The sequence below is a fragment of the Aspergillus pseudoviridinutans genome (genome assembly GCF_018340605.1).
Source record: "Aspergillus pseudoviridinutans IFM 55266 DNA, scaffold_3, whole genome shotgun sequence".
Taxonomy (NCBI): Eukaryota; Fungi; Ascomycota; class Eurotiomycetes; order Eurotiales; family Aspergillaceae; genus Aspergillus; species Aspergillus pseudoviridinutans.
In genome coordinates, this window is record NW_025091283.1 from 4615224 (window position 1) to 4635184 (window position 19961).

The 19961-nt window shown below is 50.5% G+C and overlaps 7 protein-coding genes across 7 annotated transcripts; 1 reads left to right on the plus strand and 6 right to left on the minus strand.

The window, feature by feature from the left end:
* Positions 1-4377, plus strand: Asppvi_005380 (ABC transporter ATP-binding protein; the record flags this gene model as incomplete). Its single annotated transcript, XM_043301303.1, has 10 exons — positions 1-114; positions 167-247; positions 294-424; positions 489-1145; positions 1194-1803; positions 1855-2434; positions 2502-2674; positions 2727-3256; positions 3327-4296; positions 4351-4377. 10 exons carry the CDS (start codon positions 1-3, stop codon positions 4375-4377), a joined length of 3873 nt encoding a protein of 1290 aa, XP_043157238.1.
* A 2765-nt stretch (positions 4378-7142) lies between these two features.
* On the minus strand, positions 7143-8873 carry Asppvi_005381 (putative rhamnogalacturonase; the record flags this gene model as incomplete). The annotated part of the gene is made up of 7 exons (XM_043301304.1): positions 7143-7231; positions 7276-7581; positions 7627-7840; positions 7883-8017; positions 8063-8270; positions 8316-8394; positions 8438-8873. 7 exons carry the CDS (start codon positions 8871-8873, stop codon positions 7143-7145), a joined length of 1467 nt encoding a protein of 488 aa, XP_043157239.1.
* A 205-nt stretch (positions 8874-9078) lies between these two features.
* On the minus strand, positions 9079-10321 carry Asppvi_005382 (TauD/TfdA dioxygenase family protein; the record flags this gene model as incomplete). The annotated part of the gene is made up of 4 exons (XM_043301305.1): positions 9079-9185; positions 9229-9460; positions 9513-9634; positions 9682-10321. The coding sequence occupies 4 exons, from the start codon at positions 10319-10321 to the stop codon at positions 9079-9081; spliced, it is 1101 nt and encodes a 366-aa protein (XP_043157240.1).
* A 165-nt stretch (positions 10322-10486) lies between these two features.
* On the minus strand, positions 10487-12160 carry Asppvi_005383 (putative MFS transporter; the record flags this gene model as incomplete). Its single annotated transcript, XM_043301306.1, has 1 exon — positions 10487-12160. One exon carries the CDS (start codon positions 12158-12160, stop codon positions 10487-10489), a length of 1674 nt encoding a protein of 557 aa, XP_043157241.1.
* An 885-nt stretch (positions 12161-13045) lies between these two features.
* On the minus strand, positions 13046-13953 carry Asppvi_005384 (SDR family oxidoreductase; the record flags this gene model as incomplete). The annotated part of the gene is made up of 2 exons (XM_043301307.1): positions 13046-13610; positions 13661-13953. The coding sequence occupies 2 exons, from the start codon at positions 13951-13953 to the stop codon at positions 13046-13048; spliced, it is 858 nt and encodes a 285-aa protein (XP_043157242.1).
* A 461-nt stretch (positions 13954-14414) lies between these two features.
* Asppvi_005385 (alpha/beta fold hydrolase) lies at positions 14415-15539 on the minus strand (the record flags this gene model as incomplete). The annotated part of the gene is made up of 1 exon (XM_043301308.1): positions 14415-15539. One exon carries the CDS (start codon positions 15537-15539, stop codon positions 14415-14417), a length of 1125 nt encoding a protein of 374 aa, XP_043157243.1.
* Positions 15540-16324: 785 nt separating this feature from the next.
* On the minus strand, positions 16325-19682 carry Asppvi_005386 (putative NRPS-like protein biosynthetic cluster; the record flags this gene model as incomplete). Its single annotated transcript, XM_043301309.1, has 4 exons — positions 16325-16747; positions 16796-18805; positions 18859-19257; positions 19305-19682. 4 exons carry the CDS (start codon positions 19680-19682, stop codon positions 16325-16327), a joined length of 3210 nt encoding a protein of 1069 aa, XP_043157244.1.
* Positions 19683-19961: the final 279 nt, after the last annotated feature.

The window sequence follows — 19961 nt, forward strand, 5'->3', positions numbered from 1 at the left end:
ATGGACACCTCACCAGCAACATCCTCACAAGATGTGATTGAAACAGGGAAAAGGACTCAGGATGCTATGCAGACCGACTCTGGACCCGACAATTCCGCTCTCAAGAGCTATCTCGTAATAGTCTCCCAGTCCGCCGCCTTGTCTGCTGCATTAACACATGTCCTAGACCATTCTCTCCTATGGGTCGCGTAACGGCGGCATTGTAACTATGGTGCTGGGCCTGCTGTGCGCCATTGCATCCGGAGTAGTAAGTCGCCTGTTATGCAATGGTGGACTACTTAGATGACTGACAGGCGGTTCTCCTGAAGGCCCTGCCCTTGATGAATATTGTGTTTGGCAATCTCGCCGGTGAGTTCAATGGATACTTTGTACTCGGTACCGAGACCAGCGAGCAAGCCTTCAAGGCGTCCGTCAACAGGAACAGGTATGTAGACTCTCAATGGGGATGGACCACTTTCTGATTCTGAGACATGTTCCGATGAGAAAAGTCTCTATATCGTTTATCTGTTCATCGGCAAATTCACCCTGACATACATCTCCATGATCTGCTTCCGAATTATAAGCCTTCGGGCTTCGGCAGCCCTGCGCCTCGAATATATCCAAGCGCTCTTTGGGCAGCCAGTGCGCAAGCTGGACGAAACATCCGTTGGCACCGTTGCAAACGCGATTACGTCGCTCTCCAATACCATCCAGCAGAGCATCTCAGATAGACTGGCCATTTTGTTTCAATCTCTGGCGCTATTGGTGGCCGCCTACGCCATTGCCTTTCGCTATTCCTGGGCGCTGACACTGGCCGTCAGTTCGGCGATTCTCTTCGTCCTCCTTGCGTACAGTATAACCGTCCCGATGCTAGTCAAGGCGCACCAATTGGTCGACAGGGCCGACGAGAAGCACGCAGCAATCGCGGCCGAGGCGTTTGGCTCGATTCGCACGGTTCTCTCCCTGGGGGCAGAGGTTCCCTTGTTGAACAAGTATGTGGTCTGGGTCGATGAGGCGCGAAAGCGATCAAGCCGTCTGTGCCCAGTCACTGGGATCCATCTTGCCCTCCTGTTCTTTGCCATGTATTGCAGTTACGCGTTGGCCTTTTGGTTTGGCCTCAAGCTATATCGCCAAGGGGGCATTGGCAACGTGAATACTGTGATTATGTATGTATATTTCCTTTCTAGTGATGATTGCAGCTAACGACCCGGCAGTGTATTCTTCTCTGTTTTGCTTGTTGTTACGGTGCTTGGAGGAATCGCCTCGCCGCTTATGAGCATCGTCAAGGCCACAAGTGCATCCGGGCCCTTCTTTGATATGATCAAGTCAAAGCGCATCTCAACGCAGGGCTTGCGCAGTCCTACTGTATCCAGTCAGTGTGACATCGTCTTTGACTCTGTGACATTCGCCTATCCCACTCGACTGCAGACAACAGTGCTGAAGGGGTTCAGCGCCCGGTTCCGCAGTGGCAAGACAACGGCCATGGTGGGCCCTTCCGGCTCTGGCAAAAGCACGATCATTGCTCTCATTGAACGTTGGTATGAGCTGGAAGATTCAGCGGCTTCCCATGGGAAGGGTCCATCCCAAGGACGCATTCTCATAGATGGGCGCAACATCAACACACTCGAACTGAAGTGGTGGCGAACCCAGATTGGTCTGGTCGAGCAGGAACCTGCGCTGTTTAATGACACTGTCTACAATAACGTGGCAGCTGGCCTGATTGGAACACAATGGGAGCATGAGCCGGAGGCGATGAAACTAGAGCTGGTTGTCACGGCTTGTCGCGAGGCCTTTGCGAATGAGTTCATAGATAGGCTTCCTCTGGTAATTTCTCAGAGACCTTCACTCTAGACACCAACTGACAGGCTCGCTTAGGGTTACTCGACCATTGTCGGTGAGGGCGGGATCAACTTGAGTGGAGGGCAGCGCCAACGACTCGCCATTGCGCGAAGCGTCATTCGGCAGCCTACAGTCCTGATCCTGGATGAGGCGACCAGTTCGATTGATGTACGCGCGGAGCAAATAGTCCAGGCTGCTCTGGATCGGGTGTCCAAAGACAGAACGACCATCATGATCGCACATCGCCTGTCGACTGTGCGTGAAGCAGACCATATCGTAGTGGTCAAGGACGGAACTAACATCGAGGAAGGATCTCCGCAGGATCTCATGGATCGGGGTGAATTTTACCATGGCCTCGTGCATGCTCAATACCTGCAGACTCTGTCGGACCCGGAACTACCTGCGAAACTTGAAGAGGAGAGCCCTCATTTCTCCCAGATGGAGCCACTCGAGTCTTCGACCTCGGAAACAGGGACTGGTGAAGAAGCGGCCGATCGCGCCAGCATTGAAGTTGTCAAGCGAGGGACTTTCCGTGCACTTTGGCATCTTTTATATGAGCAAAGGGCCCTTTCCCCACTGTACATGCTGACGATACTGGGAGCGATGGGAGCTGGATGTAAGAGATCCTCCACTGCCAAGTCCATAGGAGATTTGACTAAATCCAGTGGCGTGATATCCAACAGCTGCATTCGCGTTGCAAAGCTGGCTCTTTGCGAAGCTAGTTCAGGTGTTCCAATTTACAGGCCAACAGCTGGTGGATGCGGCCAATTTCTGGTCACTGATGTTCTTCATCCTGGCCCTTGCAATGGCAGTCTTTTACTTTGATTTAGGCTTCATTTCTACCCTGATATCAACTGTAAGCCTCCTCTCTTTGGTGGACTAACGACTCGGAGCTAAGGCAAGTCCAGAACCTCGCGGCCACTTACCGGAAAGACTACTTTCGAAGCATCATGCAGAAGCCAATCTCCTACTATGACCAGATGGAGAATGCTTCAGGTACTCTGATGTCCCGTCTCTCCACAGACCCTAAACAGCTCCAGGAACTGTTCGGGATCAATGGAATCTTCCCTGTCATCTCGATATTCAGTCTCATTGGCTGCATTGTCGTTTCTTTCTTCTTTGGCTGGAAATTGGCCGCCGTGGCCTTCTTTGCTGCGTTGCCCTTTATCTTACTGGCTGCGTACCTGCGCATCCGGTATGAGATCCAGTTTGAAGGCATGAATGCAGCAGTTTACGCGAATAGTTCTAGGTTTGCTACTGAGGCTATCCATGCCTTCCGGACAGTCTCAGCTTTGACAATGGAGGACTCCATTGTACAGAGATACTCTGACTTATTACATCAACAACGAAGAAAGGCCATGAGGAAGGCATGGTATGCTACGCTGATCTTTGCATTCTCTGATAGTATCGACCTATGTGCAATGGCCCTCACTTTCTGGTTGGTTTTGTCTTTTTCTCTTTTCCCTCTTCACGACTGCCACGGATACTTACCGAGTAACGTCGTCCAGGTACGGAGGCCAGCTGCTTGCGTCGAGAGAATACGGTCCCGTGGCATTCTTCGTTGTGTACATTGCCATTGTACAAGGAGGCCAGTCAGCAGGTCAGTTCTTTAGTTTTGGGCCCAATATTGCGCAAGCCATTGCTTCCATTCGACGAATTCTCGACACCCGGCCATCCCCAACTGGGGTGATTGAGGAGCTCTCTCCGTCGACACGGTCTCCTGTCTCCTCTCGAGCCGACGTTCATTTTCGCAATGTCACCTTCGTATACCCTTCGCGCAACACGCCCATCTTCCAGCGCCTCAATGTGAGTATCCAAAGCGGCCAGTTCGTCGCATTCGTCGGCCCCTCGGGCTGCGGTAAATCCACCCTCGTCTCGCTCTTGGAGCGATTCTACGAGCCCACACAGGGATCGGTAATGGTGGGTGGACAGGATATTCGATCTCTCGACTGTGCCTCTTACCGTCGAACCCTATCGCTGGTCGCGCAGGAACCGAAGCTCTTTGAGGGAAGCATTAAAGAGAACCTCTTGCTTGGGCTTGCCGCGGATGACCCAGTTCCTGACGAGGAGCAAATGGTCCAGGCCTGCAAACAGGCAGAGATCCATGAATTTATCTCTTCCCTCCCGGACGGCTACTCGACGGAGCTGGGTATTAACGCCCAAGCGGCACTCAGTGGGGGACAGAAGCAGCGGCTGTGCATCGCACGAGCGTTGATTCGTAACCCCAGGCTGCTTCTCCTTGATGAAGCAACGTCCAGTCTCGATTCAACGTCCGAGAGGCTAATCCAGGATGCGATGGAGTGTCTGGCTGGGAGAAAAACCATGACTATCATCGCGGTTGCGCATCGGCTGGCCACAGTGCAGAAAGCGGATGTTATATTTGTCTTTGGAGAAGGGCAGGCAGGTCACGGGTCAAGAATTGTCGAGCAAGGTACTCATCATGAATTGGTACAGAAACGCCAGGTATACTGGCAGATGGTGAGTCTATTGAGATGAAGTTAGTTTTGTCGCTTTCACTGACTATTATCACAGTGCCACGCTCAGGCGTTAGATCAGTAGCTGCTGGAATGCTAACTCTAATATATAGTTAGTTCATGAGGATAATAATAAAATGTTCATGTGAAGTCAGCTCGGCGTGTGTTGGAAAATGGTAGGCGTGGTCCGGCAGAAAGAAGGTCAGTGTGTGTTGAACATTGAACCATGAATTAATTTCAAGGTGTACGGCACCTGTATAGTATATATTCTAAGATACTACCACCACTATAATTTCCTCTGACCGCGGATACTAACTACTAAAGGTTTAGTTTTGAATAGCATCAAATTTGAATTGTATACCTACCCTAACCACCCCCTAATATCTATAAATCTATACTTGTTATATGTGTAATATTAATAGACTATTAATAAATTCTAAGCTATTTTAATATTATGTATATACAGTGTGTAAGAAAAAGGGAGAGAATATTAGTAGGTAAGGTTAAATAAGTATAAATATATATACATTCACTCTACTATAGTAAGCATACTATAGAGTATATACATAATAAAATAAAATACCATATGAAGAAATTAATTAAAATAAATAGAATTTACTATTCTTCCTTAATATTACACATATAATGAGTATAGATTTATAGATATTAGGGGGTGGTTAGGGCAGGTATATAATTCAAATTTGATGCTATTCAAAACTAAGCCTTTAGTAGTTAGTATCCGCGGTCAGAGGAAATTATAGTGGTGGTAGTATCTTAGAATATATACTATACAGGTGCCGTACACCTTGAAATTAATTCATGGTTTAATGTTTAACACACACTGACCTTCTTTCTGCTGGACCACGCACACGCCGAGCTGCAAGCCCTTTTAAAGTTAAGGGCTTAAGGTAATAGAGAAGTTAGTAATACATATAGGTCAAAAGTCTGTGCACACTCCAAAATATCGAAAATATCAACCATCTTCAATCCCATATTTCTCAACCACCATATGATTGCAGTATAAAATAATAAACTATAGAATAGTAGATATTCATATTTAGTGTACCAGCCCCTTGCTTGGTATACTGTATATCACAGCATTGAGCATATAAGACAGTCAATCGCCTCCTGAGGGATAGCATGCCTTGCCTTATAGATAGCACATCTAAATCACCTCTAATTAACCTTTGATCTGCCTCCTAGAAAGAGCTCKGGATATAGTTCTAAAAGCTTCTTCTTTAAGAGATTCCAGAGGTGTTTAAGTATGTTTAAATCAGGCGAATAGGAAGGCTAATCCATTACCCAGATTCTATAAAATTTAAATCACTCCTGCGCCTACTAGGGAGTATAGATTTTAGCATTATCTTATTAGAATATACGCCCAGGCTTATAGATTAAAAGGAGGCTATCTTTAAGGGATTTCAGATAAGAGTTTACKGTATAACCTCCTCAAGGGGCCAATTCATCACAATCCATAATGATTAGATTTGAACAGCCTCCAATCCAGATTGCACCCTATATCATCTGTGAAATATCCTTCCCATGGTTTACTAGATTGACTAGATCATGCTGGTATGCCTTATTTGAGAATTAAAAGACGAATCGGGCGGAATTATTTGTTTTTTTTACAATGTTTACATCTCAAACATACTTACCCTCCCTACAGTTGCACACACCTTAGTAATAATAAAGTAGGGAATTGAATTGAAAAGTACCAATATTGAATTCTCATATAGTAAGGATATCGAATTAAATAGTAGTAATATCTAATTCTTATAGAGGTATAGCAGTAGGAATTTAAATATCACTATATATATATTCTAAATATATAGTATAAGTGGTGTACCCCCTAAGTCTTTAAAATATAAATTCGAACTACACAGGGCACTATTTTAGTATATAAGGATTTCCTATTCCTACTATATAAAAATTCAATATCCTTACATATGAGAATTCAATATTGGCACCATTCAATTCGATATCGCCAACTCCTTGCTTCAGTTGAGTTGGATATGAAGTATGGGGTGTCAGGGTGTAAGAGGAAAAGAAAAAGGCTATGTTTTGCACCTGGGAGTTGAGGCCTTCGATAATGTTTGAATTCTATTCAAACAACGCTGAGTTGGCACTCAATTGGAAGCCGCCACCTATATGCATCGCATACAGTCTGATTAGGTTTTCTTCTCCTCATTCTCCATAGATGCAGCCTGCTAACCCAACCCTTTTATTTTATCTATATTTCTGGTGCAGGCAATACTACTAAACCTGGCTGCTTCTCTTCAATCTTTGCCTGTATTAAGGGCAAGATAGAAACTTAACCTTATGTAGCCCCATGCACAGTCCCTATTATTGTAAATGGGTTCGGTCTAGCTAGTGTTTATAGACTCTGCCCACCATAATATGATTGAAAATATCTGCTACTGCAGCCTGTGTATAAGACCCTCCTCTGGCTGTTGGGGCCTGTGTTTCAGGTGATGGCGCTGGGGCTGTGTAGTCCTCTAGAGCATTTAGGGAGGTTTTTGATGGAGATGGCCATGGGGAGGTATAAGGACTAGTTGGTTGGGGAAGGATGTATAGATGTTGGGGAGATGCCTATCCTAGAGATACGGCGTTTAGGCAGTTAGCTGGGTTGACTTCTTGATATGCACTTGATGCATAGCGTTTACGTTTGAGTGGGTACTGCATAGCGGTAATTGTACATTAAGTTTATGCATATAGAATAGGCGAAGCGAGAGGGAATGAGTCCTCTTTATCTATGTAGCTAGGATCTGTCAAACTGTGGAACCTCCATCCACCTTCTAAGGGCTATCTCATGAAAGTTTCCAATTATCCAGCTACTGCCTGGGATGTCCACTAAAAGCTCCCCCAGTAATGCAGATCATAGTCCACCCCACCAGGCCTCCACAGCGGCTTAGGCGTATAAACCGGAATGGGCGACGCAGCTGCAACACATTAGCACCAGCAGTCACCACAGCAAATCACTTACTTCCGTATCCTGTACTCGGCGCCGCCCAGGTCGGAGACTCTGGCGCGACCCATCCCGTCGGCGAGGCGGTAATGGTGTACGTGCTCGTATACGTGTGAGGTTGTTCCGCAGCGCCCAGCGAGACGAGGCCATTGTTCGGACCGTAGGAGTCATCGCCATGGCCAAAGACATTACTGATCTTGTTGACGACGCTGCTGCCGGACTCGGTCCAAACGGTGAAGTCCTCGACGGTAACGTTGGTGGCGTGCGTGAGGTCGTTGGCGATGAGGTAGAGCGGTGGGCGTTGGACGCCGTTTGCCACGGAGCCTGGACGACATTAACAACGTAGCCAGAACGGAAAGGAAGCCCTACCCGAAAAGTTTCTGAAGACGAGGTTGCTCAATACGACGGATCCCGTATCTGGCTCGAACGTGTTCTGCCAGTACTGGTTGATGTCCAAACCGTACAGACTTGCTTTGGACCGAAAGTTGGAAAAGGTGACGTTGGTCACGTAGCCGGAGCCGCCGGGGTAGGTCTTGATGAAGGCAATGTTATTCCCCTGGATGATGCTAATGTTTTGTGCCACCTGTCGGTCAGCATAGTAGTGTTAACGGAGGGGCCGACGTACTATATTTGATATCTCGGCGGAGACGTTGAGGCTGCCGATGGAGATGCCCGAGCCGGCCTGGTTACAGACCAGGTTTTCGATCAGCGCGTGGTGGGAGGGACTCTTGACGGAGACGCATTCATCGCGGTTGGTGACCTGATGGTCAGCTAGATCTCGGCCATTGAGTGAACAAAAACATACCTCATTGTCGTGAATATGATAGTTTGTGCCAATCGCATCGATGCCATCATAACTGCCGAGATTGGCACCCCGGATGGTAAGATGGTATGCCTCTACATTGACGGCAAAGTCAAGCACAATGTGGAACTTTGGGCTGTCGACCAAGATCAGGTCATGGACGGAGGCGTTTGTTGGCGAGATCAAACGAACGAGACGGGGACGATTAGTGCTGTCCGGTCAGTATCCATCACACAATACCGTGGCGGTAACATACTTGTTCAGATTCCGGTAAAGGTATCCTTGCCCCTGAAAGGCGCCGAGACCGTTGGACGAATAGAACTCGAAGTCGACGGCTGCATTGTCAGTCTACATTCACTACCACTGACTGACGCTCACCATTTACAATGACCAAGACATCTAACAAAAACTTCTGGTCACCCTCCCCATTAATGGTAGCATTCAACACATCTGCACCGGCCAAACCCTCAAGGATTAACGCACGATCAATGGTCCAATTGCCCCCATACGCTGCCGTGATGAGGCCATCCAGCTGAAACGCCCAATTGGTCGCGTTGCTGAGCACGACGCCGCGGGAGATCAGGTATTGACCCTCGGGGACAACGAGTCTGCTGCCGAGGTTAGGTCGGACACACTCATTGAATGCTAATTCAAGTGAGGTCGAGATATCCGTGGTGTTGTCGGCAACAGCACCATAGCTGAGGATATTACATTCGACTGTCTTTTTGGAGAGCGCAGTGGTTGGGCCTACAGGGCCGATGAGCTGGGCCGCTACCAGACCAAATGGGACAAAAAGGAGAGAAGGGACAAGCATGGTGTTTGGAAGATTGATGCTAGGATATTGGATTGGATTTGTTCAAGCATTTATATACTGAGACCATGATGCAATGGAGATCAGTTCATGGTAATTTTCCGTCCACTGCTCAGTCATATATATATAGTACCGGTGTCATTTTAGTATGGATGACACCATCACTACATCGGAGCTATCTGTTTATACTGTCCTCTACTTTCGGTGCTCAACGTATCCTACTTTCCAAGTCCTCCTTGCGTGTCTTGGACTCCCCATCCAAGTACGGCTTCTCAGCCTGTGGCGCAACGCGCAATCCATGCCGCAGGTGAGGAACTACATTGTCAGCACGAGCCACAAAGCAAGAAGGTAGACATACAGTAATCGAAGATCCCTGTATGGAACGTCACCCTGTTATCCCAGATGGCCACCGCGTTCGGCGTCCACTTCCACCGCACCTGATACTCGTACGCCTCGGCGATGGTCCGGTAAAGTGTATCCAGCAGCGCATCACCGACCCTCTTCTCGATACCGACGATCTCCTTGGTGAAGTTCTCATTGACGTACAGCGTTTTCCATTTTGTGACGGGGTGCGTCCGGACGACAGGATGCTTCTCTGTTCAGTACCTCAACAGTCACCACATAAAGGGCAGTTTAACTCACAATGGTCTCGATCGGATCCCGCCGGAGACAGCCATTCGTCTTCAGCGCCTTCTCCGCCTGCTCCAGCCCGCTATGCTTCGCCTCGAGTGTCTCCAGAAATGCCCTCAATTTGGGCGACAGCGCTAAACTGTCAGCATTCTCCGTGAAAGAAACGTTGCGAACGACGTACACTCATACAAAGCATACCCACTCGCCCAGATTGTATCACCCCCGGCTAGACTCCCCCCCGGACCGGCGGCAGGCAGGGTATCCATTCGCAGCATGGTCAGACCAGGCGGCTGCAATTCGTAACTCACATCCGAGTGCCAGATCTGATGCGAGCGGCCATTCACCGCCGTCTGGTCCTTGTAGACAGGGTGCACCCAGGGGAGATCGGGGATGATACCCGCCATCTGGTGGATGTGCAGCTCGCCGAAATACGCCGCGAAAGCGATCTGCTCGTGCACGTCCATGTCCTGGTCGCGGAAGAAGACAACGCCCCGCTCGGCGACTAGTAGCGCCAGGTCATCTTTTTGGGCGGGAGTGAGGGCCGCGAGTTGCAGGCCTGCGACCTCGGTGCCGATGTCTGGGGTGAGGTGGATGATTTCCGTTGCGGCGGAGAGGAGGCGCGATTTGGAGGGATCGGCATGGTGTCCGCGGTCGGAGAAGGGGTGGGGGGTGAGATTGGGGAGCTTGAAGGGGGTATAGTTCGGGTACTCTAGGCCTGCAGCGCGGACGGACTCCAGGGGGGAGACTCCCCGGGGCGTGTGGTAGTCCAGGTGGGGGAGGTTGGCCGGTTTGGGGGGTAGGTGCACTTCGTTGGCAGTCATTTTGGTGATACTGTTGTCTGGCATGCTAAGGAGGGTTCATCTACTTTATAGCAGCAGGAAACTCCGGTGGGATGCTGCTGGTTGGTGGTCTGCTCGCGTCATCCAAGCCAATTTGATGTTTTTTCCGGATTGCTACAGACACAATTCGCTATCAACTTGAGACCACTAACTGTCGAACAAAAAATCCAACCGCTTATTCCCCTCATCCGTAGTCGTCTCAAGATACTCTGCCTTCTGAATCTCACTCATCGCCTCCCAGCGTTGCTTCTTCCACCGATTCCTAGCAACATAGTAGCCCTTGGCCAACACGTACGCCACGATCGTGGCAACATTGATTGCAATCAATTGTGAATTACCCCGCCGGTAGTACGGCTTATCGTCCTCGCGGTAGATATTTGACGAGGCGATCCCAGAGAGCTGGATGGTGATGTTGTACAGCGCGGCGCTGACTGTGCGCGTGCGAACAGCGTTGCTCAGCCGCGAGCACCAGCCAACGTGTGCTGCATGCGGGGAGGGCCAGCCCAGGAGCACAAAGGTGACTGCGTAGAGGCCCCAGTGGGAGAGGGTCCTGGCGGAAGTATACAGGACGATCAGAAGCGGGAGCGACCAGAGTTGCGTGAGGATGCCGATGGCTGCGATCTGGTGGAAGCGCTCGGTGAGCTCGGTGACGACCAGCAAATTGAGCGCCGCGAACACGGTGACGGGAATTCCCAACAGGGTCGTCTGGAAGGTCGAGAAGCCGATGGCCCGGAGCGAGAGACTTAGGTAGGATTTCGGCGGGGAGGTGGGGATCTCGAACAGGATGCCGATAATGTAGATGGGCCAGAGATCGTAGTCCTTGAGACTGCGCCAGAGCATCCCCATGCTCAGCGCCTGTCGGTTATGCATATCACCTTTGGAGGGGTCGTCGCGCAGGACCCGGTTGACGATGATCTTCTCCTCGCGTTCGGTGAAGTACCCTTTCGGGTTCCACCAGGTGGCTGTCTGGGTTGGGCCGGGGATAAGGAACAGGAAGCTGAAAATACCAATGACCAGACTGATCAGTGCCTCGATGAGGAAGAGCCACCGCCAGCCGGCTCGTCCCGCCACGCCGCGCATGTGCAGCACCCCGTACGCGATGAAGGAGGCGATCACGCCGGAAATGGAATCGACAAACCAGAAGAAAGCGAGGCGCAGCGGCATCTCTGTCTTCTTGTAAAAGTAGGAGAGGTACAGGATCGCGTCGGGGATGAAGCCGCCCATGAAGAACCCGAGGAAGAACCGGCAAGCGAAAAACCCAGCCCGGTTGTGGATGAAGAACTGTCCCCCGGAGGCCAGACTCCAGAGGATGATCTGCACGGGGATCCAGCGATCAGGGCCAAGTCGCTTGCCGACCATCTGAGAGGGAATCTCCGAAATCAGAAATCCGATCCGGTACATATTCTGCGCGTTATTATAGTCGTTGGTGTTGATGTGCAGGTCCGGCAGAAGACTATCGGCAGACGCATTGCCTAGATTTCCCCGGTCAAGGTTAAGGCCGAAGAACATCACCAGGATCCAGACGAAGATCTTGAGGTCCGTCTTGCGTCTGACGGCTATCTCTTCGCGATAGGTCCACCGGAAGTTAGGATCGAATCGGTGGAGGTTCTCATATTGTGGATGTGGGAGGTAGTATTTGGCCAGCACAGGGTCGTCGAAGACGCTCTTTGTGGTTGCTGTAGCATCCAGGTCGACTTTTTTCGTCCGCTTGAAGAGGGACAAGAAGGACCTGCTGTGCGACTGCTCTTGTGGCTCGACAAGGTGGATGGTGGTGCCATCCTTGGTCCCTTGTTTATCACTATCTGATATTGGGTCAGCCATTTTGCATTGGCCAACATTTACAGCCGAACTTGCCTCTTATATCTACGTCAAGTTAATGCGTGCTATATAAAATAATGGTGATAGCTATGTAGGATCAAAGGAATGTCAAGGTTGACGGGCGCCCGGAATAACAGATGATGTTGTCATGTAAGTGTAGATGGCATCACCGGGGTACTTTGTTATCATAAAGCCAATCTAATCAGCAGCCTTTTTCTGAGCCTACCATCCTCTCATTGATGGAAAAACAAATCCTGCATGGGATCGTGACCATGATAAGCTGCTCGCCATACCAAGCCTTGATGATGAGCTCCGGTGGAGGCTGGCAGCCGCTTTCAAGTAAGACCAGATACACGAGTCATGAGTATATCTTCGGTAGACTAATAATTTGCACATTAGAAATGGTCGCAAGTCTTCACGCATACTGTATTTAAAAGAGAACAAAGATTGTTGCTGTAAATATTTTCTCAGCCGCTATTGGGTTGCAATACATCGCCTACTCCTGTTGTCGAGACGGTCGTTGATTGCAGTCAAGGTTGACGACTCCTTTCAAAGTCCCTCACTACACTAAGCTGAATGTCAAATACATGATGTAGAGGTTATGTTCTACATCTTATGGATTTCTTCCTCTTCTCGTTTACTTTCAAGCTTATACAAGGATTTGAATAATACCAGACTGCGCTGATGGATGCAAGAGATATCCAACCGATTCATCATCAGTAACCACATCTATATGTCTATTCTGTAGTCTGACCGATGGCAGCGACATCTACTAGTGGCATGTCTCACCGCCGTCAAAGGAAGTCTTTTAGAGGGCTCACTTATTTCTAGTGGCGGCACTTTGGACTTTCGGTTGAGAAACGTTCTGCGTCCTAACGGGGACAGCCCCTAATAATCTGTGCTCAAAGCCGCCTCACGAGTGGCGTCAAGGTCATGCGAGAGGCTCTTTAGCTTTGCCTCGATTCTTTCCACGCAGTCGGACCCAAGGGGCAATCTTAGAATCTTTCCTTTCAGCGACCCAGCCTGTCCTTCTCCTGTCACAACCTCGAACACTCGGGCCACGCCTTTCAATGGATCTCCCCTCTGTGTTCCCTGCAAGCTGTCAAACTTGGATAGGGCAGCGTCTACTGGTGTCCCTCGATAGGTTTCTGATAATCCAGTTTCGTTCTTGACAGCTGCTGCAAGGAAGTTGGTCCTGAATGCACCCGGCTCCACCAAAAGCACGGAGATATTAAACGGGTCAAGCTCCCGCGCAAGTGATTCAGACAAACCCTCAAGCGCGAACTTGCTGCCAGCGTACATGCCACAAGACGGGAGTCCGTCCAGTCCAGCGATACTGGAGACGTTCACGATCGTGCCACTGCCCTGCGCACGCATGGAGGGAAGGACGGCACGGATGAGTCGCAGCGGCCCGAAAAAGTTTGTCTCGAATTGGAGGTAGTTCTCGTCGTCGCTAGGTTGGTCATTAGATGCAATGAACCGGATTTCGATTCTCTATCTCACCTCATGTCCTCCACCGCTCCCAAGAGTGAATAACCCGCGTTGTTGACCAAGACATCGATGCGGCCGTAGAAGTTCTCTGCTTGCTTGGCTGCGTCGGGGATGGTGTTTGCTTTGCACACGTCTAGCTCGATGACCTTTCCCCCTTTCGACTCGATGGCCCGGACCGCGTCGGTAGATTTCGTTTTACTGCGAACGGACGCGATGACCTTGTGGCCTGCTCCCAACGCATGGAGAGCCAGGTTGTAGCCGAGGCCCGAGGAGCCGCCGGTGATAAACCAGACAAGGGGAGCCATTATATTGTCGCAAGGAAATAGTTATATAACTCGAAGGCGCAATTGCTCAGATTCAGGAAATTCAAGCAAGACTGGAGTATCAGCTGAAAAACCTTGGGCTGTTCTCCATAGGATGTGGGACAAAAAGAATAATAAGTAAACTGTACAGGCAGCGGGGATAGTGAGGGACTTTAGCCTCAATCACCAACGAGGAGATCGGCAAGCATAGGCCAACATGGTTTAGCTCTTGTGTACGCGGGTCCCAGGCAGGGATCCATTTACCCCTCCTTGCCCGACTACCTTATCTGGCAAATGATCCGTTGCTTTATGACAAATTTCATTCGCATAGATTATGGATTATAGTATTGTACTATGGTAAGCTCCGTTTTTCGTTCATGCGCCGCCAGTTCCTTTTGTGTCCACATTCATCCAAGAAATCCATGAACGCAGTAGATCAACAAGGATAATTTGGGGGTGTTTCCTCAGAATCCGTTCCGCTTCAAAAATGCCAGCGTATCATTCATCAGCTGCTGGGCATAGTTATGTAGATGGATGCCATGTCCCGCTTGCGGATAGACCTTGATATCATGATCCGTGGCGTTGGGGAATCGGTCGTATAGCTCATACGGAGCCGATCCACATGAACGCCCGCAGAAGGTCGCGTCCTGGTCACCATTGGCAAGCATCACCGGCCCTTTGTACAAGTTCGGCGTCACCAGATGGTAAGCCAGCGAGATGGACAGACCGAGGGTGTCGAGGTCTCTCAGGTAGAAGTCCACCGGGACGATCTCCGGGTCGAAGTTCCCATAGAACACGGCCGCTTGCCGACCGGCCGGGTTCATCTGCGTCGTGTACTCGGCCGGGTATTGCTTCCACTCCGGTTTCTCGAGTCCGTTGGCGGCCACCTGCAAGCCACTCAGGAACGCAGGATACAGATCCCGGATATTCCAGGTGAAGCCGTGGAGGACCAGCGCGTCGATGGCGTCGGGAACCTGGTACGCCAGCGACACCCCGGCAATGGAGGCAATGCTGAATCCGACATAAGCGACCTTGTGGTATGTCACACCGCCGATCTGCCCCGCCTTCAACAGCTTGATCATATGGTGGACCTGCTCTACGATCAACTGCGTCTGGACTTCGTACAGCGGGTGGGGGTGGGACGAGTTGCCAGACCCGATTAGGTCAAAGGTCAGAGTAGGATAGCCCTCCGCATGCATGCGCCGGACCCACGAGTACTTCTCCGGCTGCCACGGCCAGTCCCACATAATCTTGCTAAAGGTGGCGCCGTGGACGAGCATTTGAATGGTGTCCTGCTTATGGGAGGCTTGCGCGGGGGGCGCACAGTAGATGGCCGAGATATTGTAGGTCGCTGTCCTGAAATCGCGCAAGTCCATGAAGTTATGAAGGACCTCGATGCTGTAGCTGTCATCCTCAAAGTGGCCCGCCGAGTTCTCGGTCACACTGAACGGAATCACGAGGTTGGTGCAGGTGTGGCCGGACTCATGTTGGAAACTGTCTTGCGAGCGGACCTCAACGGGGAAGGCAGCCGATGGCCGAATCAAGGAGAGGAGTAACAAAGGGAGCAGGCTTCTAGCGATTGCGTACATTTTATGTGCGGCTGACGGGACGGCTTCGACATAAAACTGAACGGTTGGTCGAGAAGTGGCCTATCCAAAGTCCTGGTATGAGGGGTCTTTATACAAGGTCCCTCCTTCAACAAACCTGCTGCATCTTAAATTATCACCATCGGGGGGCGGAGTAGCAAATGGAGCGGATCTAAAAGGGAACTTGAGTCCTTAGCTGCGTTCGCTTCGTATTCTGCCTTCATTTCTCTTCTTCTGGGCCGGATTAATCGAATGGCCACCGCTTGCCAGAGTAATTGTGGCCGCAAGTCAAATCCTGGCGACCGACCCCGCGTACAATGGGGCCAGAGAGAAATGTACATCTTCATATCTTGGGCGAACCCGGTTCCAGGGCACTTGATTGACTTTGTAATTGACTTTGCACCCCGGTCTTAATGCAGGAACACGAGCAAAAAAAGGCTGGCGACGAAATCTGCCTCTTCTTATCTCCGTTCAGTAGGTCGCAACAATTGCAAATGCGCGCAATCCACGTACATTAAGCCTAAAGTAATAAACTTGTAGGAAAAGCGAGCATATTAAACCTTGCCGTTGGTTTCGCACCGTAACTTTTTCGGTGCTATTCCTAAGGTACTATAATATCCGGAAGGTGGTTACAAAATACGGATATATATTTCGTCCTGGTGCGACAACTCGGCGCTCGGACGGAGAATTCGTAGCAGTAGCAGCATGGAAAAAGCAATGTCATTGAAAGTCCCCAAACAAGCTCCAAAGATTGAGTCGAACTTGGAGACCACTAGATTCCAAATTTCTTACTGCAAAATATTGGCCCTCCTCCACGACTCCAGGTACCGATCCAGTAATTCGAGGGTTACTCCGTCGCAGGCACGCAACGAGCGCGAAACCAGTCGTGCTCGCGTGGTATCCAGTACTACCCCTCCGCTGGAGAGAACTTGGAATTCTTCCTGAAGGAATGGTAGAAGATGGAGGATATACCCCATGTCAGCCTCCGCACTGGATAACGACGACGCGCGCTCGAGCCAAATCCGGAATGGGATAGGTAGAGGCGTTTTCAACCTCAATTTTCTGGCAAGTACAGGCAGCAGCGGCTTCCACGCTTGGCGGATTGGGTTCTCAATGTGATACACGATATCCTTGACCGGGCTGTCCGCATAGGCGAAGAGGATCTCGATAATCGACTTCGCTGCAATGTCAATAGGGATCCACGAGAAGGACTACCAAGTTGTCAGCTCTGTTCCTTACAAGATGCAGATGGTACTCACCCCACCCAATTCTGGCAAGGCTCCAAGAAGCTGTGATGTCTTGAGGATTGCTGGAAAATGTTCATTGGAGTTCCAAACCCCCGTGTGCGTACCCCCTGTTAACTGACCCAGACGGACGATGATTGGATGGAGGAGATCGCCCTGTGTCTGGGCCACTTCATGGAGGATACGTTCACACACCCACTTGGCCCGCGCATAGCCCATATTTGCCGTAGCTGATGGATCTAAGATAGGTGCTTCCGGCAGCCTCCGTCGACTTGCAAAGCGCGCTCCAACGGCAATGGATGACGTGAATAGTAGTCGGGGTTGACTCGAACGCCTTTGCTCCCTATGACAGTCTCCACAAAGGTCGACTAGCCTTCGTACAGTCTGGATCTGCGGTTCGAACGAAGGCAAATTCCTCTGGAAGTCCATGGGCCAGGCCGTGTGGATTATGTGGGTTACTGTTCGTACTAGACGACGATAATCCTCATGTGGTAAGCCCAACTCAGGCTGGTGTAGTTGATTTGACGATAGGAACCTGATTTTGGTCCACGCAAACTCGGGGAGAGTTATCCCCCGCACACGGTTGGCTTGTTGTTGCCGATGCTTGGGATCCTGTCCTTGATGCAAGCGGCCGAGACAGAGAACCTGCGATACATTCGTGTGGCGGGATAGCAGATCCAACAGGTGCACTCCAAGATGACCTGTTGCGCCAGTGAGCAGCACAACCCAACCCCGAGAGCAGGCAGGACTGTACTTGAATGCCAAATCAAGCATCTGTTTTAACTGCGACTGTGATGAACTGCCGCTTAGTTCCTCGAGATTAGTATCTTCTAATAAGCACTCCGACAGCGCTTTGAAGCTCGGATATTTGTAGATGAATGACGGATGAGCTTTGCGGGATGCCAGGACTGGGAAGCTGTCCTTGTTGGACACGCGGCTGAGCATGCGAGCTAAACGCGTTGCTTCCAGGGAGTCCATGCCCTGTTCGAACCAGTCATCCGAGTCAGCCCAATCGGTAACAGGCAACCCCCGATCTTGCACACAGATCTCGACCATGGAACGCAGGGTGCGGATGATCTGGTCGGGATGACTCTCCAGAGTGAAAGAAAGCGAATCGTTGGCGCCAGAAGAAGTATAGACCTCTTCGATTTCCTTTGCGAACAATTTATAAGTCTCTCCACGCATGACAGATCCCTTATCAGATCTTGGCAATATCTTCTCTGGTGTTTTGAGGAGGATCATGGTCTTCGAAGCAACACGCGCATGGCGGTCTAGCAAAAGGTTCTCCCGCTGCACCACCTTCCAGATCCGCTCCATGAAGGGGCCCACATCATCTTCGTGAAGAGGTACTTCTGGCTCTATCAGAACTCCAACTTCTTCACGGTTCTGACCAAATAGGACGGCTGTCTTCACCCCATCTTGCCTGCTGAGCGTGGCTTCCAACTGGTTGGGAAAAACCTTCTCGCCCGTCGACAGGACCAAAAGATCGTCATTGCGGCCCAGAATTGCCACTTCAAGGTGAGCAGATCCTGGTCGCCGTCGCAGAAGATCTTGGATTGCAAAGGGATGATCCCAACCGAAAGGGTAGCCCACTATCTGGTAGAACGGAACGCCGCTTTCATCCTTCTGCCCCACCTCTTTGATCTCAAGACCCATATCGGTCCGGATACGCAGATAATGCCAGTCATAGTCATCTCCAGGCACGAAGATCGGAGCGATGGCTCCGATCTCTGTCGCGCCGTAGTGGTTGAGCAACGTTACTCCGTTGGAGACCAAGAGTTCACCGATGGAAGGCTTAATAGGGCCACCCCCTACCGCCACGAAGTCCAGTCCTATCAATGCCCGCATCAGGCTTGCGTTGTTCTTAGCATCTTCAAGAATGCTTGGGACCGTCATCAATGAGCTGCTCGCGGACATCTCGATCAATTCGGCTATCGACGCGCCAGACGGGATGACGGACGCTGAGGGGAAGCAGCATGTTTTCCCAGTTGCCAAGCTGATACATGGGGCAAGCAAACCAAAGCCCTTTACTGAATTAGTACAAGTCCAACATACCCACGCATGGAGAAGGTACGTACATGATACATCGGAAGGGTGGATACGTTCCGCCTGCCGAGACATTGATCTGGCTCTAGGCGATGGCATGCTGCATAACCCAGCAAATACCGATGGGCTAGGGGAATAGGCTTTGGAAGTCCTGTAGTACCAGACGAGTGGAGTATAATTGCAGTCTCCCTATCGGAGGGAATGTGACGTTCCAGGGCGTCTGGGGCAACCAGCGACGCGAGCTGCAATAACTGTTGGAATGGGGAACATTGTACTAGTCGCAAGCCCTCTTGCTTTTCCTGTGATAGGGCTTCGCACGCCCTTTCCACTGTCCCCTGACTTCTTTGTGATACGATGATGGCGGATACTGAAGTTGATTCCAGGAGGTGCGAGATGGCGGCTGGACTCAGGCGGATGGAGAGGACGAGAACCTATAGTGTCAGAAACGATGCAGCTGGCCTGGTTGAGTGCCTCTTACCGGAATATTCAAGTATAATAAAGCCACAAGATGAACGAATAGATTGATATCGCTTTCAAGAAAAACTGCAACAGGCAGTCGTGTCCCCGGTTGATGCCGGCCCTCAGCTTCGGATGGCTCTGCTGGCAATTGTTTCCGGATAAGGTGCGAGCAAGTTGTGGCTGCGAGTTTAAGTTCTCTGAAAGTGACAGGAGTTAGGCTGAAATGCTTGCCTCCCTGTCGAATCTCTTGCAAAGCAAATTCATGATCCGGGTTGTGCTCTGCGTTGAAATCGATGAGGTCCGGAAGACTATGGATCGCAGATGGATCTGTGATCTGTTCCCTGGAGACTTGCAAGGAGGGCCGCAAGAACTCTTGCCCTACATTGTTGATTGGCATGGTGAATAGGTGAATAGCCTTTAGTACAAATCCAGAGACGTGTCTAGATGTGATTCACGGGCGATGGGACCCTTTTTTTTGCGCTCACAGAGAGAGACGTTGAGGCTAGAAAACTGCGGCCTGAATGGAAGACCAAGGAAGACAAGGCGTGACGACACCGCGTACGCGAAGCCATGTTCTGTACACAGGGTCGTATCCAAGGCCTTGGCCAGGAAATTTCACAATTATCAAGCGTTGGCTGCGGAGAGGTCCACGCTCATGAGCAGAGAAGGTACGCCG